The 21,234-nt window shown below is 35.5% G+C and overlaps 1 protein-coding gene across 2 annotated transcripts in view; it reads right to left on the bottom strand.

Annotated features, from left to right (window-relative positions):
- Positions 1-661: 661 nt before the first annotated feature.
- The window catches only part of CUL3 (cullin 3), a 108,159-nt gene continuing 87,586 nt past the window's right edge, over positions 662-21,234 (bottom strand). For both annotated transcript variants that reach the window (XM_055398892.2, XM_055398893.2), the window contains 6 exons: positions 19,986-20,110; positions 19,298-19,394; positions 17,739-17,873; positions 10,786-10,972; positions 5,050-5,195; positions 662-2,866 (listed from right to left, as the gene is read on the bottom strand). In XM_055398892.2, coding sequence (XP_055254867.2) covers positions 2,735-2,866; positions 5,050-5,195; positions 10,786-10,972; positions 17,739-17,873; positions 19,298-19,394; positions 19,986-20,110 — 822 coding nt within the window. In that variant the 3' untranslated portion in view covers positions 662-2,734. The remainder of the gene's footprint in view (positions 2,867-5,049; positions 5,196-10,785; positions 10,973-17,738; positions 17,874-19,297; positions 19,395-19,985; positions 20,111-21,234) is intronic.

Below are 21,234 nucleotides of genomic sequence, written 5' to 3'. Positions count from 1 at the left end.
ACCTTACAATCACAACCACAGTTTATTTTGTGAGGCTGTGTGTTCCCTAATTGCGATGAGTTTTCAATCTTTAAATAATATAACTATATAACAATTCAAAATAAACACTGTCCTGGATTCAAAAATGATAGCAGAGAATTACAATTAAACAAGTGAACAAAGAGTACATCATTTTTGCAGTTGAAAAACTATGTATCCATCCTCCTTAAAATTCTTCAAGTAAGTCACCAAAATCTATTCACATCAACAGGATTAAATGAATGGTTAGGATCACTGTTTAAGATTAAGACATTAAAAAACAAAGAAAAACAGCATGAATGACCTCTTGCTGAAAAGAGAGCAACGCCAAAATCTTCACTATGAGCTTTATGAACTAAAATAAAGCTAATGCACTAAAACATTTAAAACATGTTGGGTGATCCAATTTTGTTTTTCAGCACAGTATCATTTCTGACCATTCAACTCAACTGCAATTGACTGAAATGCAACTGAATGCAAAATGGCTGCATTCACTGATTGTTCAACTCAACTGCGATTCAGAAATGTTTTAATGTATTTATAAGCGTTTAGAAGCACAGATATCAAACCTATTCTCCAAAACTAACAAGTGTGACTCTGAATTCTACATGTGATTTGTATATCCATACTTGAGACGATGATACAAATTTAACTTGACTGATTTTTAATAATTCAAACCACAACCTAAATTTTTGTTTTCATGTCTCATTTAGACTTCAAATGCAAGTTTTTACATCTTTCATATTAACTTGACAATAAGTATTCTATTCCCTAAAGTTATATATACATATATCAATCATTAATTGGAAACTGAGACCAATAAAAAAAATAACGAAATGTGCAATACCAGTATTTTCTTGTAGAGAAACACCCTATCATTATAGAAATTCCAATTGTATAAAGTCTGAAAGGGAAACCTTTCACCTTCCCATGTTACACCTGACTGACTACTGCTCAAGTATGGTCAAAGCATCCTGAGAATAATGTTCATGATAGTTTTCACTTGCATCTTAAGTATATCATGCAAAACTGGAAAGCACTGAGAAGAGCATAAGGCTTGTATTTCTACAGTACAAATGGAGACGAAATTAAATGCAATAAGAGCATATTTCCAAGTCTGAAAGGAAAATTATAACCCAAGACGCATGGGGAAAAAATATTTATGTGGAGTTTTTAATCCATATTATAATTCAGTTTTAACTTGACCATAAATTTAAACAGATACCATCTTCTGAGACATACATTCTAATAAATGTATCAACAGTTTACCATAGTCAACCAAGGGTCAGTTGGTTACTCAAAATTATTAGTAACATTTCATTTTTCTATCAACAGAAATCTATAGTGGTTTGCCCCAATTACATATCTGAAACATTGTCTTATGAAAACAAAATGAAACAAAATTAAATAAAATTGAAGATAAAAATACTCTGAAGTTAAAATAAAGCGAACTATAATCCTTGGCAGATCAGTCAGGTAAAAAACATTGATGAAAGTTGGAAGCACAGGATAACTGACATGAATCTTCAGCACAAAGCATATCTTTGAAAACATAAAATGACGATTCTTTGGGTTGTAAGAGCTAAATATCCAAGAATCATCAGGTTTGAAAAATATTGCTTAATCACTTTCCAAATTGCAGCTGCAAGAACTGAAGATCTTATTAAAAAATATTAAGGTAATCATATTTATTGCATCTTTAGAATGCATTCTGAAGCAGAAAATTAACAGTGCACCCTAGCTTCACCAAAATATATATTTGAGAGGGGGAACCTAAGATATTTAGAAACAAAGTGTAGACCACATGTGCTTTTCAGAGGGGCTGAATTAAATATAACCAGCTGCCAACTTTGTGCTCTGACATACTTGAATTAGTGAGCATGTGTACACTAAACTCATTATGTTTGCCTACAATAAATGAAGTAAACACTGCTCTATACAATCCACTATTAGCAGTGAGTACAACAGCAAAAAAATTATTGTACAATTTATACATACTAAAATATTTTCTTTCTCTAGAAATAATGCAGAACAAAACCTAATCATTGTTAAGAATTTGGGACATCTCAAAATTACAGTAGGGAAAAATCAAATCAGGGTGTGTACTGAGCCCAAAACAAAGGTTCCTGGTCATAAGGCTATTAGATTAGTAAGTGCAAGTGGTAGAATAAAGCATGCTCAAATTTTATGCTTGGGTCTCTGTATATAATCAAACCTTTAAATTAAACAAGACGAGCTAAAGAAATGCCTTAAGCAGAGTGAGATAACTGGGAATCGTGTCACTGCTTTTACCATTATCGTTACCCAACTTATACAATGTGCAAAGTGCTAAGCAACACTACAAAAACACAATTACATGAACACTGAAGACCTGGGGAAATGAAATCCAACAATTTTTATTTTAATGAGCTGTATTTTCTAAATTTTGTTTTATTTTTTCCTGTTTTCATACAGTATTGAAAACAAATTCAGCACATTCACATTTTCCCGAGAACTGTAAAGATGATCTCTACAGGGATAAACGTTGTAAAGCCTGAAGCCCAATCAATTGATGTTGAAAACTCTCAAAGGGAGTAAAGGCTTGATCTGAATGGTCTAGAACATGTACTGTAATTTAATAGAAGAGATGGTCGTCTTAATATATAATGATTTAAAAGAACTTCCCAGTCCATGCGAAGAGTACAGTCCAATAATAAATCAAGTTTCTGAACGCATTTTATGCTACATATGTGTATACTTTGCGATCCTCAGGTGTTCGTGCCAAATATTCTCTCTCAATAAGTCCTTCAATACGTTTTTTAATAACAACTGGACTTGGTAAGAATCGAGCCTTCAACTGCTGAGTTACCTAAAAGAGGTTAAAAAATAAACAAACTAATTTCTACCAGAAAATCGGAAACAAAAAATATTTTCATATAAACATACAACAATTATCTTTGAAAAGAAATGATGTACCATTTTAAGACTCAGAGCAAACTTCAGTAATTTGATTATGAAAATTAAAAACGATACTACTGAAAATGTCCTGTGTGGTGGCTAGAACGTATCCCCTCATATGAGGATGTGAATGCTCAAGTGGATTAGTAGATGAATTAGTTGGAATATATTCATATCAATTTATACCACCCTATAGTTTAACCACTTAGAAGCTATAATCTAATGCCTTCTAAGTTACTATCCTAATTCAGAGATTTGAATTCCAGCTCTCTCACTAGCTCTGGGTCCTTGGGAAATTATTAACCTCATGAAGTTGTGTATGTTAAATGAGTTAATAGATGTGATGCAGAATAATGCGTTGTCCAACAGTTAAGTGCTACTGTTAGCATTTTCTTCAACAGCTGTCAGGATTCTAGGTCTTGTTATATCAGTAATAATGAAACAGTAACTACAGCACAGTAGCCGCAACCTGACTATACAGTCTATATATATGTCAGTTTTATATATATATATTTGATACTCTTAACCCTGCAAAGTTGACTGTCTTATTTTAAAAAAGTGGAAAATAAGCCAGAGAGGAAAAATGATAAGTTGTAGGTAGCAAACAGAACCAGAAAAGATGAGAATCTAAATCCTTCCGATCTTACCTCCTTCTTTCATGTAAGATCACTTTAGCTACACTCGCAGCAGTACCTTAACTCCCTGATTCCTTTGGTTCTATTCCATAAGCACCCATTCCACAACACCCCAAAAGCCACTATTCAGTTCTTTACTAAGTTGTAGTTTTTATACCTTTTGTGTAGACCTGGAGTCAACAAAGTGCACCCTACAGGCAAATATGGCCCACTGCCTGTTGTGAATTTTTCCTGGAACAGCCACCCTCACTTGTTATCTATGCGTGCTTTCATGCTACAACTGGCCATTTAACAAAAGGCTGCCAATCTCTGGTACAGATTGATAACACAAATTTATATTATTCAAGTATATCAAGTTTCCAAGCACGATATCCTCATATCCTGTTTTACATAAGAAAAGAAGTCATTTTCATTTGAAATTCCTCTAACTCCCACCACGTTGCACTTAACCTGTTTATCCAAGCATGTATCCACCTTTCACTAGAACCACCCCTGCCTCCTGCCCTGGCTTTCAGGAAGAGGTCTTCAGCAGCATTCATTAACACATCGACTGCCTGTGCGTTCTCTACACAATTCTCCTGACTTTCTTTTTCTAGACTTTAGTACATGAATTATCCCTCATTCCTGTTCTTTCCTTTTGTTTTTAAGCATTCTTTCTTTATCCTTAGACTATAAATGCAACACAAGGTGTTCCCATCTAGAAAACAAAAATGTTCAGATGCGCTCAACTCAACACATAATCCTCTAGACAGAATCCCACAGGACAAGCCACTCACTTGGTGGTTTTAGCTCCATTTACTTCTCAAGGCACTGCCACCAAATGCCTCACTCTTATCAGTCCAATGAAAATGGGAAAACTAATCAGTCACCCAATTGCCAACACATATTAAATGTTTACCTGATTTGGGTTTTAAATGATTTTTGAAATTACTGACTGACCACTCACCCATAATTCTCTTCCTTTGTCAACGTAATACAAAGTCAACTTACAAAAATGATTTTAACTGATCTGTGGAACACAGCAGTACATACCCCCTCCTGTTTCAGTTAAAGAAACCAACATCTATCTAGCCAATCAAGCTAGGGGCCTAAGAGTCATCCTCCACTCCTCTTTTTCATTTCCCATGCTGTCAATTTCTCTTCCCATTTGTCTTCATTTGGTTCTCTATCTTCACCCAATACTTTATTCAGCCCTATCACCTCTTTGCTCACTATTTCAATGGCTTCACAATGATCTTACATCTTTACTACAAGCATGTTTGTTTTTAAGGTGTGTACATAATTTGAAGCTCAGCTGTGTTTAATGATCAAGAAAGTGCCAGACTTTAATACTGTGCTAATTGACTCCAGTTTTCAAATTTGAAGATTGTATTTTAAAATACAACAGTACTTTCCTAAATTTAAGCTGTTAAAGTAATTCTGCCTTTTCCACATCAGTGCTGTCGGGAAGAGTCCTCACCTCTGCTACTAACACATTGTGCTGCATCTTCTTCCGAGACTTCATTATCCGCACTATAGCAGCTTCTATCTCATGTTTTCTGTCGTCGTCTACTTTCTGCCTTGTTTCTTTCCTTTCTGGGTCAGATTCACCTTGCTTGGCAGCAACTGAAAGAGAAACAAAGACATTTACCATGTGATTATCATGCAAATTTCACACACAATGAAAAATTGTTTATAAGCAACCTTAACCTAAAAAAAAAACAATCTCAACCTCTGAATATGTACTACACACAAACTTTGATTCAAATAAACATACAAAAAGTGCCTAATTCAAAGTTTACTGAATATTAAATTTAATTCTAGATTTTTCTTTTTAAATATTAGAAGCTTAATTTTATAGAGATAATAAAACCAATTTTATTTTTATAGACTAGAATGATTCCTTTCCTAGAAGAAAAATGGTAGCCACATATAGTTAGCAGTAAAATTATCAGTAAGTAGTCTTCACTGCTTGTGACTTCCAGAGGTTAACTAGTATCTTACCAATATGACTTCAAGTTCAGTTTAGTTCAGTTCAGCCACTCAGTCGTGTCCGACTCTTTGCGACCCCATGAATCACAGCACGCCAGGCCTCCCTGTCCATCACCAACTCCCGGAGTTCACAGAAACTCAAGTCCGTCGAGTCGGTGATGCCATCCAGCCATCTCATTCTCTGTCGTCCCCTTCTCCTCCTGCCCCCAACCTTTCCCAGCAGCAGAGTCTTTTCCAGTGAGTCAACTCGTCACATGAGGTGGCCAAAGTATTGGAGACTTAATTCACTAGGTGTGTTCAGTGCTTAAATCTTTGTGAACGCCACCTGCCACCATCCACCATCTACTTCATCCTACTAGGGCTGCAAAATAAAGGGGTACAGGTGCCCATGTTTTTACCATGTGTTTTCATTCCTACTCTCAGCTGAGTGAATCATGTTGGTTGCATAGCTAATCAAACTGGATCAATCAGAATCTTCTCCTGGGAATCTAGAATTAACATCAGTTCAGTTGAGTTCAGTCGCTCAGTCATGTCCGACTCTGCGACCCCATGAATCACAGCACGCCAGGCCTCCCTGTCCATTGCCAACTCCCAAAATTCACCCAAACTCATGTCCATCGAGTCGGTGATGCCATCCAGCCATCTCATTCTCTGTCATCCCCTTCTCCTCCTGCCCCCAATCCCTCCTGGCATCAGAGTCTTTTCCAGTGAGTCAACTCGTCGCATGAGGTGGCCAAAGTATTGGAGTTTTAGCTTTAGCATCAGTCCTTCCAATGAACACCCAGGACTGATCTCCTTTGGGATGGACTGGTTGGATCTCCTTGCAGTCCAAGGGACTCTCAACAGTCTTCTCCAGCACCACAGTTCAAAAGCATCAATTCTTCGGCGATAAGCTTTCTTCACAGTCCAACTCTCACATCCATACATGACCACTGGAAAAACCATAGCCTTGACTAGATGGACCTTTGTTGGCAAAGTCATGTCTCTGCTTTTTAATATGCTATCTAGGTTGGCCATAACTTTCCTTCCAAGAAGTAAGTGTCTGTTAATTTCATGGCTGCAATCAGCATCCGCAGTGATTTTGGAGCCCAAAAATATAAAGTCTGACACTGTTTCCACTGTTTCTCCATCTATTTCCCATGAAGTGTTGGGACCAGATGCCATGATCTTAGTTTTCTGAATGTTGAGTTTCAAGTTAAGCCTCACCAAAACCACCTCAACTGGGAGAAACGTGGGGACTTTAAGAGCACAAAAGATCATTTATTGCCAAGATTTAGCTAGCTAAATAAAAAAAATTTTAAAGTACCACCAGAATGTCTCTTAACAGAATTCCATTTGGACACCTCATGAATTAATCAACAATTTCTTGTCATTTATCTTAGTAATTCCTAAATATCACAATATCACTAATTTGGCTCCAAAATCACTGGGAAGGGTGACCACAGACATGAAATTAAAAGACACTTGCTCCTTGGAATAAAAGCAATGACAAACCTAGACAGCACATTAAAAAGAAGAGACATTCTTTGCCTACAAAGGTCCGTATAGTCAAAGCTACGGTTCTTCCAAGTAATCACACAGATGTGAGAGCTGGACAATTAAAAAGGCTGAGCACTGAAGAATTGATGCTTTAACTGTGGTGTTAGAGAAGACTCTTGAGAGTCAAACCAGTCAATCCTAAAGGAATCAACCCTGAATATTTATTGGAAGGACTGATGCTGAAGCTCCAATACTTTGGCCGCCTGATGTGATGATCCGACTCACTGGAAAAGATCCTGATGCTAGGAAACATTGAGGGCAGGAGGAGAAGGGGGCAACAGAGGGTGAAATGGTTGGATGGCATCACTGACTCAATGGACATGTGTTTGAGCAAACTCTGGGAGATAGTGAAGGACAGGGAAGCCAGGCATGCTGCAGTCCGTGGGGTCATAAAGTCGGACCTGACTGAGTAACTGAACAACAATGTAAACTACGTCCCACTCTTTCGGAGTAGTCTTAACTCTCTTATTCCCCACAGTCTTCAAGTACAAAAGATCTTTCTCTTATAACCTTGCTCTAATTGAAGTAGCAGGGAAAGAAAAGTGCTAAACTGAAAGATCACAGCATCTGGTCCCATCACTTCATGGGAAATAGATGGGAAAACAGTGGAAACAGTGTCCGACTTTATTTTTTTGGGCTCCAAAATCACTGCAGATGCTGATTGCAGCCAGCAAATTAAAAGACGCTTACTCCTTGAAAGGAAAGTTATGACCAAACTAGATAGCGTATTAAAAAGCAGAGACATGACTTTGCCAACCAAGGTCTAGTCAAGGCTATGGTTTTTCCCGTGGTCATGTATGGATGTGAGAGTTGGACTGTGAGAAAAGCTGATCGCCGAAGAATTGATGCTTTTGAACTGTGGTGCTGGAGAAGACTCTTGAGAGTCCCTTGGACTGCAAGGAGATCCAACCAGTCCATTCTAAAGGAGATCGATCCTGGGTGTTCATTGGAAGGACTGATGCTAAAGCTAAAACTCCAATACTTTGGCCACCTCATGCGACGAGTTGACTCACTGGAAAAGACTCTGATGCTGGGAGGGATTGGGGGTGGGAGGAGACGGGGACGACAGAGAATGAGATGGCTGGATGGCATCACCAACTCGATGGACATGAGTTTGAGGGAACTCCAGGAGTTGGTGATGGACAGGGAGGCCTGGTGTGCTGTGATTCATGGGTTCGCAAAGAGTCGGACACGACTGAGTGACTGAACTGAACTGAACTGATGCAGTTTATTTGCTTATCAACAGTAGATAGATGTGAAGTTTCTGGAGTAAAAACTGAAATATTACAAAGAACCACATAAAATATTTCTGACTTAGGCCTGGGTACACCCATAAGACAGCAGACTACAATTCAGAAGATCATTCTGGTGTGCCCATTCAGTTCTTTCTAATTAGAATTCCTTGGTTAAGAATTCTACTTTCAGGGTCTTCTCCCAAGTTAATCAACACATTAACAACAACAACAACAAAAAAAGTGTATAAAGTTAAGATTAAAATGCTCAACTAAAAGAGAAAAATGCTTTTCTTCAAAAATTCCATACCATAAGGGGAAAAACAAAGATAGATAGAGACACTGGTTTAAATAGAACTAAAGAAACATTAAAATCACTGTAACGTGGAGCTCTTGAGTGAATCCTGTACCCAGAAAATAAGATCATGAGAATGAGACAACTGTGGACATGCAAATATGGGTAATGCATATAGATGTTTGGAATTAATTTCTAATTAATAATTAATTTCTGGGTCTGACACAGTACAACAATTTTGTGGTAAAATCTTAATTCTGAGATAAGTATATTCTCAAGTATTTAAGGGATAAGTGTTACGATGTTTGCAAATTAAGTCCAAGTGCTGCACGAACTATAAACATACATGAAGGGAGAGGGAGAATGAATGGGAAAGCAGAAATAAAGGTGCTTAAGCAAATGTGGCAAAATTTAATTGAGTATCTATTACAGCATTTTTCACTTTTTCTGCTGATGTGAAAATAGATAAAATGGTGGAGGGAAAAATTATTTTTAACAACTCACTTAGTTCATCTAAATTTGGTCACCTAAATATATATATACTCCAAGACTGTGAATTATGTTTTTAAAAACGTGAGGACGGAGCTCACTCCCAGAGCCTGGCATAATATTATTATGTGTTTAAGAGAAGCATAACTAGGATTTTTGCTGCGTAAGTGGGTACGTAAGTAAGTATCTAGATGTATCAGGAGGAATATACTTAGCACCAGAGAGAAAATTTTAACTTCCACAAAAATCAGTAAGAGCCAAGATAATCTAAGTACCATTTCAAAAATGGAACACATTTTTCTTTACGGAATTTGATAGATGAAAGAACTTTTAAAAAGTTCATCTAGTCAAATTTGTCATCACATTTAACTATATTTCTTTTTTCATGAAATCTAAAATACTATACACATATATACTATAAACTTAACACCAAAAATTAAAAATCTATGAAGAAGACATTTTTTAATAATCATAATACTATTTGACAATATTAGCTGGGCATGATAGAATCTTGAATTACTAAGACATTTATTTAGGATTAAGCAGGCTGAGGCTAGGTAATTCAGATCTGTAACACATCCTCCAAATCTGAGATACAAGTAAGTTCTGAAATCCAAAACCTATCTCTGCCCAAAACTACAGTCTTATTTTTTACATTAGTGAAAAAGATATTTTATTCCACAACCACCCTTTAGCACTGTTCTAATTTTTAACGTACATCTGTGTCCCAAAGATATGGTTTCCAATGAATAAACAAAGTAGTCCTGGCTGTAAAGATACCACTTTGCTGTGAAAAAAATATCCTACTTAGAGTCAAAAAGAAAAACTAAAGTGTATATACAAAGTTCTTGAATCAGTGTATTCTGGCAATCAACTGGATACTTAATATTAAGAAAATTTTAAGACTTTATCTTGTATTATTAATATATAAAAATCAGAAAATTGAAGTCATTTTAAACACTTATTTTAAAATATGGTTTTATTACACAGATATATTAGATGTACTGGACAAATTATCACTAGGAAGCTCATCTAAAAACCAGGTAGCAAGCTACACTAAGAGTTTTAAATATTCAGCAAAGGTGAAGTGCCTTTTTGCCTTCTTAAATACATTGAAAATACACCTTACACTGTTAAATATACAATAGATAGAACGTTTACTGTCATCCTAAAAAAAGCTGAACCAAAAACTGTTCAACACGGTTATCTCTGTTTTTAAGTTAGAGAAATAATATGGGTTTTTAGAATTTTGAAATTTAACAAATATTTATCCGAATATAAATAGCTGCATCTAAAGATTAAATTTTAAATAGGTAACTCACAATTTTGAAAAATTTGTAAATCAGTTTTAAAAAGACTTCATTGACTATTTGTTAACCAGTTAAAAATAATTTTTTATAAGAAAACATTAATAAAATTGTATTTCACTTGCTGAAAACCATATGAAAATAAATACTTGTTCACACTATGAATTACTTTTTCAAATGCTTACTGAACTTGGATTCAACTGCACTTTGACACGAACACACAATGATAAAAGTCGCTTTAGTCTGTGCATCTTGCAGCACACAGAAAAACATTACTTTTTAAAAAATAGAAATCCAACGTTAAGAACTTCTAAGAAAAAATATATATGTAATTTTTAAGAGAAAAAGGTAATTTCAGATACCTGTTTGAATCTTGACTCTGTGTAGTTTGGACGTGAACTGATCATTAACTGTAAATATGTGACCATTTTCTATCTCCTTTGACTTGGGCTCCTTGGTGAGGACCCGCTGTGTTGGTTTACCACAGGCGAGGGACTGCAGGGCTCTAACAAGTTCTCTTTCAGGGATATCTGTCTCCTGTTGAATTTCCTGAAATTTCACCAGATTAACAGAGTTTAACAGGCCAGATTAACAGACTGTGTGAAAGATTAAATTAGTTAATTAGTAAGTAAAACTGACCAGGCAGTAGTTAAGACAGGTAATTCCATTTAAGAAATAATTCACAACAAAAAACTTTCTATTATGACACTTCACTAAAATCTCACTTATTTGAACACACTAGAGAAAAAGGTGGTTCAAGTCACAGAACATCAAAGAGCTGTGTTTTTTCCTGCAGGGATATAAAGCCCAGTCTAAGAATGTCATCCAACAGAGATTAGAAGGGGCCTGCTTTAATATTTAGGTAAAAATAAAGTGTTAACCGACATATGGATGCTAACTTTAGAAATATTCTACAATCTTCCTCCCAAGTTTATCATACTACTCTTTGCTTAGCAACTTTTTCCTAGAAATAAGCAAAGTATACTATCAAAGATTTACAATCCAAGTTGACCATATTTACTGCCTGTATAACCAAATGAAAAAAAATTTAAGTACTTGGTAATTTATATTAAACGTGAAAAGCAGTAAATTCGTTGTATACTTTTTAAGTCAACAGGACAGGGACAGAATTGTACATGTGTATGATATACATCGACAGGTACTGCATGGCTCAAGTCTTCACACTGGGATCTAAGTATCATTTTGAGTCACTGTATAATGCTGTATTCTTCCCTCAAATGGAGCTCAGGAAGAACGGGCATAAAGATGGTGTTATTTAGGCTATGTAATGATCTGGAGCAAGTTGTTGTCCTTTCAGGAGGCCCTGAGGAGTAGTTCCAGGCTTTTTCAGAGGACTGCGCGTGGGTGAGGACTGAGAGACGCGTCAGTTTTAGTGCTCATGATGCACATTTCTTAGCTCCCGATGATCTCAGTGTGTCTGCATACTTCAGACACACCAATGCCAATCCTAGCAAATACGTGCTCTTAATGAATAATATTAATTGTAATTATTATGTACACGCTAAAAGTGACTTATTTACCTATATTATTGTTTACCAGAGTCAAAGAACCAGAAATGCCTTTTTAGGTAGAAATTCATGCTCCATCAATAAACTGGACGGGGCCTCAAATCTCCATTATCTCAACAGATCAGTGGAATTTCATTATGATTTTGGATTTGATATGACACATGGAACTACACTCTTTCCATTCCCACAAATGAATCAGCAGTTATTTCAATTCCATTTATTAGAAATGGCAAATTTATCACATCTGTTTCTGGACTCTCTGTTTTATTCAAATGAGCTATTTGTTCACACATGTTAAAAACAATTTTAACTTCAAGTTATGTTTGGGTATTAAGACATATTCCTTTCCCTCTTACTGGGCTTTCCCATCTCCAAACCCCTGCCCCTCCTTGCCTATTCTTGTGCAGTCTCTTGCCCAGATGAAATTTGGGGTCAGTTATCAAATTTCATAGAAAATAAGTCTACAGGTTTGGATTGAGACACTGAATTTATAGGTGACTTAAAAAAAAAAAAAAACCCACCAAATTCCTTTATAACACATAGTTTTCTCATTCAGGTACATTTACCCTTCCATTTCTTTTCTCTTATTGCCTTTTTGGTTTAAGTTTCGTACTTTCTGTGTTAGAATGATTCCCAGAAAGATTATGATTATTAAAATATCCCTTTCCTCATGTCATTTTCCAATTAATCCTGATGCAGAAAGAAGGGACTTACTAAGTTTGATTTATAGAAAGATTTTTCAACCAAATTCTCCTCAAAGAATAATTTAAGTTGATATTATACCTGACAATCATACTGTCTATAAACTTTGTCAACTCTTGATATTTGTAAATTTCATTTTTTTCTTTTTTAGTGTGTTCATTAGGACCTGCAGAACAAGGCTGGACAGTAGGAGTAAAGGCAGGTATAAATCGTTCCTAACCTTAAGGAAGGTGTCTAATATTTTACTACTAATTACTGCTTGTTTATTAGGTCTCTCATTAGGTACACCCTTATACCATTAAGGCATTTTTTTCTATTCTTAGGTGGCTAAGAGTGCCCCATCTGGAAATAAGAGATCAGGACTGACTTTTCTCATATGCTTTGTGTACATCCATAGACATCACTGATTCTTCTCCTTGAACTGATGTCTGGTAATACAGAAGATGCTTGGTTAATTGTATTATTATTATAAAATCTCAATAGCTCTGTGCTGACAAACTCCTTCTCTGTATTCCAGGAAGAAACCCTACTTGGACAGGGTGAATTATTATTTCAATACACTGCTGAATATAACCTGCTAGTAATATTTAAGATTTGTATATTTATTTTGAATAACCTATAGCTTCCTTATCTTTTTTGTATTTTCCTAGTTCAGTTTTAGTAATATGGCTATGTAGCATAAGGTATTTCTCAAGAACAATTTGTGTATTTTATTTTTTGGTTCAAAGTTCCCAGTATAACGTTCAATTTTAATTTGCTGTGTTAATTCAGATCTTTAATATCCTTCTCTTTTATTGTACAGTCAGTACATATGTGAGTGCTTTCTGTAACAGTGGAGTTACCTATTTCTCCTTGTACTTCCAATCATTTTCCTTTATGTGGTTACGTCACAATAATGATATAATTTCTTGATGAAATACCACTGGTGTTTAATGATTTTCTACGCAAATTCTGTCTGACATTAATTCTGCTACTGTCAATAATTAGCTTTTAGTCTCATTAAGTATTAATAAAGAACATTCAGAAAAACATGTATTAATGTCCATTTCTCTTTCAAAAATTAAATGCTAGTTACTAAAACCTAAAGGTACAGACTACCATTAAATATATATTTTGGTATTTTAGCTGTTCTAAATCACAATATAGACTACATTCCAAAAAATATATAAAATATATAGTAGCTTGACTACTATGGATTAAATGTGATACTACAATAAATGCTACCTTTTGAAGGCAGTTTTCAAGATGGCCCACGGTGACCCTGGTACATTTTAATCTTGTGTGGTCCCCTCCCTGTATCAGGGTGATGTTGCTGCTGCAACTGCTGCTAAGTCAGTTCAGTCGTGTCCGACTCTGTGTGACCCCATAGACGGAAGCCCACCAGGCTCCCTCATCCCTGGGATTCTCCAGGCAAGAACACTGGAGTGGGTTGCCATTTCCTTCTCCAATGTGTGAAAGTGAAAAGTGAAAGTGAAGTTGCTCAGTCATGTCCGACCCTTAGCGACCCCACGGACTGCAGCCTACCAGGCTCCTCCATCCATGGGAGTTTCTAGGCAAGAGTACTGGAGTGGCTTGCCATTGCCTTCTCCAGGGTGACGTTAGTGACCAACAAAACAAGGAAGTGACAATATGTGATTTTCAAGACTGGATCATAAAGGCACTGCAGGTTCTGCCTGGGTCTCTTGGATCACTCACTCTAGGGAAAGTTAGCCACCAGGATACAAGGACAATCAAACAGCCATGCCTGGTAAAGCCCACATGGAGAGAATCTAACATCCCCCAAAACAAACTTTCCAGTCTTGTAGGAAAAGGTGCAAACCAATAGTATTTTCCAGTCCTGACAACATTAGATGACTGAAGCCCCAGCTGACATCTTAACATAACCTCATTAAAGACTCCAAGCCACAACCCAATCAAGCCCCTCCTGAATCTCCAACCCAAAGAAACCACAAAAGATAATAAGTTGTTAGTGGCTGTTTTACAACATGAAGCTGAGATTTGTTATGTAGCATTAAATAAAAAATACTCTATTTTACTGAACCTATAAAGAAAGAATATTTGAAAAGATCAGCTTCCTTTAATAATTAAGTACTTTTAACTATCTTCTCTAGCATGTGAAGATTTTTGCAAAATAGCTGTCAAATAAAACTTATGCAGCAGACTATAAGCACATAATATGAATGTGTGTTATGAGCCTTTTCACCATTGCCTGGTTCAAGATGCAAGCAGAGGTTTTGGAGCCACAGGAATGGCATTTTACATATGCCACTTTTGCTCAGGATTCTGGTTTGACACAGCTAAAATTTAAAATATTAGAGCAATCTGCTACCTAATTATTCCTTCTACCTAAATCACTGCTTGTTAGCCTCAATGATCCCACCCAGACAGGGAAGGAGAAAAGCTTGAATTGAACCACTAAAATTACCAGCAATTCCAATAATGGTTTAAGAAAACGCATTTATGATTTTGTTTATCCTATTATTTTTACCAGCTCTTTATAAAATAGGGCTCTGAAAACCAAATCTAGCATTTATTAAGTAGCTTATTTGTTTAAAATATATTATCCATGATAGCTCCAGACTAAAACATCCAAGCTGTTAGAGATAATTCAATTCTACCTGCCTGAAAAGCTTTACCATGTTTGGGTAAGGTACTCAATACTTACTTGAAATCAATATTCTTAGGATTCAATCACATATAATTTTGTGTTTGGAAATTAAAAGTTATTCCCAAAGGAATACACACCTGGAAATTTACAAGAGCAAAATCTCTTGGCTTAGCCACTGACTTAAAACACGAAGGTTTCAAAATATTTCTCTGAAGCATTATCACGTAAAAATAGTCATCTCTCAACTATATTATCATCACATAAAGGGAATATGAAGATGAGTATTAAAATAGGCCTAGAATTTAATTGCTCTTCATTTCAAATTCTTCCAATGTTCATCTGTATCTGAAAATTCATTTTCAATTAAGTATAAATATGGCAGTAACTCTACAGCTTTTAAAATATTCATTATCTTTCATTTAAACTTAATTTTAAAATATTACATGATCCTCATTTCAACTCCAACCTACTCATTAAACATATGGGAAAAGACTAACTGAATGTTAATTCAATCAAATCATGACTTACTGGGAGAAAAAAGTAATAAAAAGTATATTTTTATAATTACTCTAAAAAAAGAAAGTTGACACTATCAAGATAGTGTAAAATTAGCAAAAGGACAGACAGAAACTAATGAAACAGAGATCAGAGTGTGTAGAAATACATACATATGGTCAACTGATTTTATTTTTTCTAAATAAAGGGGCTAAGGTAATTCAAAGAGAAAACAATAGTTAGTGCTTTTGACAAATGATGCTGAATGAACAAGTGAATATATGTGGGTAGAGGAAATAATTCTTAATCCTACCTATAACCATACAAAAAAAGTTAACTTGAAATTGATCATACACCTAAATGTAAAAGCTAAAACTATAAATCACTTACAAGAAAATCTTTGAAACCACGCAACAGCCAATAATTTCTTAGAGACTATCAAAAGCACAAACCATAAAACAGTGGCTACTGGACTTTGTCAATATTAAAAAGTTGTGTTCTTAATAAAATTAAGAAAACAAAAGGGCAAATAATAGACTGTGAGAAAATATACACAGCACATAGAAGTGACAAAGGATCTGTATCCAAACCTTATAAAGAATTTTTAAACAACCCAATAAAGTTATACGAAAAAAGAACTCATCAAACAAGACACATTAAGTGGCACATGAATTAACAAAAAACGCTCATCACCATTAGCAATCAAGGTAAGAAATTAAATCCACAATGAATAGGTGTAATTGCACACTAGCTAAAATGGCTCAAATTTAAAAGACTGAGGATGTTAGATTTCAGAGAGGATGTGGGGCAATCAGAACTCTCTTACACTGGTGGAAGAAATGGGAAACAGTACAATCACTCCAGGATGCAGCCTGGTAGCTCGGCAGTCTGTGACGACCTAGAAGGGTGGGATGCGGGTGGGAGAGAGGCTTTCAAGGGGTAGGGGATCTGTGTACACATATAGCTGATTCATGCTATGCCACAGAAACGACACAACACTGTAAAGCAATTATACTCAATTAAAAAAATAATCGTTTCTAAAAAATGGATTTGCAAAGCACAGTAACGCAAAGTGCAAAAAAAAAAAAAACATTAAACATACAGCTCTATTCACTACAATCTAAATTCAATCCAACAATCGAAATGCCTATCAAGAGGTGAGTGGATGAAGAAACCATAACAGATCCATGTAGCAGAGTATCACTCAGCAATAAAAATAAACTACTGAAACTATACACTCAACAATATGGATGAATCTTAAAAATACTAGACTATGTAAAAGAAGCTGGACAATATGTATCGTGTGGTTCCAATTATATGAAATTCTAGCAAGAGAAAACTAATTTACAGTGATACAGACAACTGGGCGCCTGGGCCTGGAGATATACTGTGAGGGAAATGACTGCAACAGAGTATAAAAACTGGGGGAAGATGCTCTATGGGGGCTTCCCTGGTGGCCCGGTGCTAAAGAATCCAACTGCTAACGCAGGAAATGTGGGTTCCATCCCTGGGTGAGGAATATGCCCTGGAGAAGTAAAGGGCAAACCATTTCAGTACTCGTCTGAAAATTTCCATGGACAGAGGAGCCCGGCAGGCTACAGTACACAGGGTCGCAAAAGAGTTGGACACAACTGAGTGACTTAACAACAAAATAATATTCTGTATCTTGATTTCAGTGATGTTTGTTACAGAGGTGCATATATCTGTTAAAACTCATCAAACTGTGAACTTAGATGAAGCTACGTTTTACTATATAAAACTTAATATTTCAACCAAGTTGACTTAAAAAACCAAATGAAACATGACCCAAGAAACGTATGACGTTCATAGCTTCATGGTTACACGGTCCAATTTTATGCTATACATTTTTCTCTGATTATATTCTGAAAGGTTATTACTCAAATCCTTTTCAATAATAATTCTACATTAGGTTATTCAAACAAGAAAGACTCAAGGTAAAATCCACACAACCAACCCATACCTCAAATGTGTATTTTTCTCTATTATTGAACAGCATTAATATGGTCATCTGGAAAGTGGAGACTTGCAATATATGCTTCCGTGTATTAGAGCCAGTTACTTGTGCGCCTCCAACACCAACTTCAGATCCATCTTCCTGTTTAATTTTTAAACATAAAAATAGAACCAAGATATAATTATCTTCTGATAACTTTATCAGTATGTTTGTGAAATAAGCTCTGCAATGCTCAAACCCGCCTTAACAAAATGACAGGACTCATTCCTACATAAAAAAGAAATGTTATTTTAAAAGTGTATTTGTATATATACATGTGTAAACACACACACACACAGCCTTTATTTGGGACTGTCTCCTTTTTTCCCATTATGAACACGTTAATGTATCTGAACAAGTAATGAATCAGTAATTCCTTTTATTTATAGCTAAAATTTATGGTAATAGGACACACAAGGATAATACTGGACTTTTAAGATATCGCTGCCATTATACTACCACCCAAAGTAGTAGGGTTAGGTTTCTTTCTGCATGATCTGATCATTGTAAGATATTAAATAACAGCATAGGGTGGAGAGGGGGGAATCTCTGTCATCCTTAAAGCCTACTGCTTCTCTATGATTTAAAAGTACAAATTTAGTCCTCAATAATTAACATATGAATTATCTTTTCAAAACCTACTTATCTGTTTAATAAAACTTCAGAAGCTAACATGATTATTTAAGAAAAAAGCTTCTCCTTTAAAAGAGAAACAAGCAAGCAAGAATTAAAAGCTGAATGAGTTCTTTAATATCCTTGATATTCCCACTTACAGCTAAATAAACATAGAACAGTCTTAAATGTAGTTCAACTGAATGAATTCTAAGGAATATTTCCCACTTCAATTAAATACAAAAAACTACACTATGTAGTTTTGAAACTGCAGGCAATCTCAACAATATTAAAAAAAAAAACTTTGGTGTTACAGTGACATATAAAAGTTAAGATTTTAATTAAAATGTTTAATGAAACTTACTTGTTGCCTAGATAACAACTTAGGTATTTTTTTCTTCAATGATTTTTTTAAAAGCTTTTTATTATTTTGCCATTTTAAGGCAAATGACTGTGATTTGATTTATATCGAGCAATGAAAGAAAAGCTCACAATTTTACATACAAAAAAGAAATTACTTTTTAAAAATGAAGGCAACTTACTAATGTACTGCTAATTTTTAAATAATTACTTTGGTAACATTTTGCACATTTCCCAAATCTTAATTGTTAGCTTTCCTGATTTCAATTTATTGGAAATAAGGATTATCGGAGACTGAGAATTCTGAAAAGGGACTCATGGTTTTTGTATGCTCTCAAATCAATTTGCAGTTTATTATCTTATGCAATACTATCTCAAGTCTACTCTCATAACTGAAGGAATAGAAGTAAAGAATCAAAGCTGACATTTCCTTCTTCTAAACATTTGAAACTGGCAGGGAAATAAGAGAAATAAATAATTTACCCAAATCAACAAAACTCACTAATCAGTTCTAAGTTATTAAATAAAAATATGCTCGAACTATTAATATTTACCTTTTTAACTGGTCCATAGAAGGTGGCATTGAGATCTGCAGAACCCATGTGGTGTTGGAGTGTGAGCTGTCGACCACTGTGTTTGGCTAAGTAAAACCTTCGGCAAATCAAACCAGGTTTTTTGAGAATTACATAACTTATTTATTTGAAATTAAAAACTTCCAATCTTTAACAAACATTTATGTAAGGGAGACTTCAAAAGCTAAACAAAATCTTAGAAATCAAGTTCAGTTCCAATTTTTTATAGAAAAGAAACCATAAATTAAGGGTTGAGGTAAAAGAGACAGAAACAGACAGACCTAAGAAACTTGGCTAGACAGTAAGTGATAATAGTAGTACACTAAATACTTTCTACTGGTGTATTCATTTGCCCTGGCTGCTGCTCAGCCACCGCGGCTCATAAGACGACCTTTCTCCATAATTAATCCCAAAACAATTCACCCCCAGCTAGTGGCAAACATCAACAATGCAAAATATACTCCTAACTATGCACTAAAGCTGAAGGTTATTAGTATTCCTTTGAAAAGAGATCATGCAATTCATCCTCACATATTGAAAACATAAAGGGTAAATGAGATTAAACTATGGAGTAGTATATTCCTCTTCAATCAAGGACGCTACTAACCGCTCCTATTCATCTCAATTCTGGACACTCTGTACTTAGCAATACAGTCTGCGCTACACTCACCTTCGGAATATCTCAAACGCGTGCCTCGGTGCTGGCGGGATGTTGCACTTTGGTGTGGCTGACTGAGTGGGCCAGTATCCTGTTGTGAGCACCCGGACTGTGAGATCAACACCACCTAAAGACACCTGCAGCAAACAGAAAAAATTGTCCCCCCGCCCAAGTTAGCTAGGATGTGCTATCTGTTGCCGAGACACTGACAGAGTTATCAAAGTAGTTATCTCCTGATCCAAGAGCCAGCAAATAAAATACATCTTCTTATAAGTTAGACTCATCCAATGCTTTCCTAATTTTAACTATGGCAAATTTTATTGCTTAGTTTGCTTAGTCTTACTGGTGTCACTGAAATGTACAAAGTTTGCAGCCTTTAAGATTTTTTCCAGATAAAATGCCAAGGGGTCGTATCAGTATCATTTTAGAGAAAACTCTAGAATAATTCAGTTTTTAAGTACTCCTGCCATCTTAATACAGAAACAACATATTTCTAACATCCAAATCACATTTCAACTAAAGTGACCAAAACTTTCAGGTTTTCACACGTAGATTACAATTCTACCAATCTTTCCACAGGATGCTAGGCCCAGTTCTACACAGTAGGTGCTCTGTAACTATTTGCATAATGTTTGACTATGTCTACAAAATATATGCTAGCATTACTGTCCCAATGACAATGAGGTTATTTTTTCCCTTTAAACAGATCTCTTAACAAGATAATTTTTTAAGAAAACAGTAACAAAGCACATCAACAGAAATTATTAAAGGGGAAAAGCTCCAATACTCTGGCCACCTGATGTGAACACTTGACTCACTGGAAAAGACCCTGATGCTGGGAAAGATTAAAGGCAAAAGGAGAAGGGGCAACAGAGGATGAGATGGTGGATGACATCACTAACTCAACGGACATGAGTTTAAGCAAATTCCAGGAGATCACTGAACAATCACTGTTCAGCTTTATCATTAAGATTCACAGCTTGTTCCATTTTTATGTATCCTGAAAGATTCAGTGAAATTTTTAAAAAAGAAAAACAAGTTTATAAATATCAAGACGTATTCCACACTTAGATTTCTTCATAAATATCTCTTAAATGAGTTACTCCATTTTAAAAAATTGAACCCAGAAATCTTAGATGACACATAGGGAAGATCACAGCAAAGATGCTTAGATGATGAATGGAAGAGGCCTGAGAACTGTTTACACACTTGCAAGCAGGGAAGGGGCACCCAAATAACAATGTCTTTTATCTCTTTTCTC

The sequence above is a fragment of the Moschus berezovskii genome, chromosome 2 (assembly GCF_049115385.1).
Source record: "Moschus berezovskii isolate FMDL1 chromosome 2, NW_MosBer_1.0, whole genome shotgun sequence".
Lineage (NCBI taxonomy): Eukaryota > Metazoa > Chordata > Mammalia > Artiodactyla > Moschidae > Moschus > Moschus berezovskii.
This window is presented reverse-complemented; position numbering and strand designations above follow the sequence as displayed.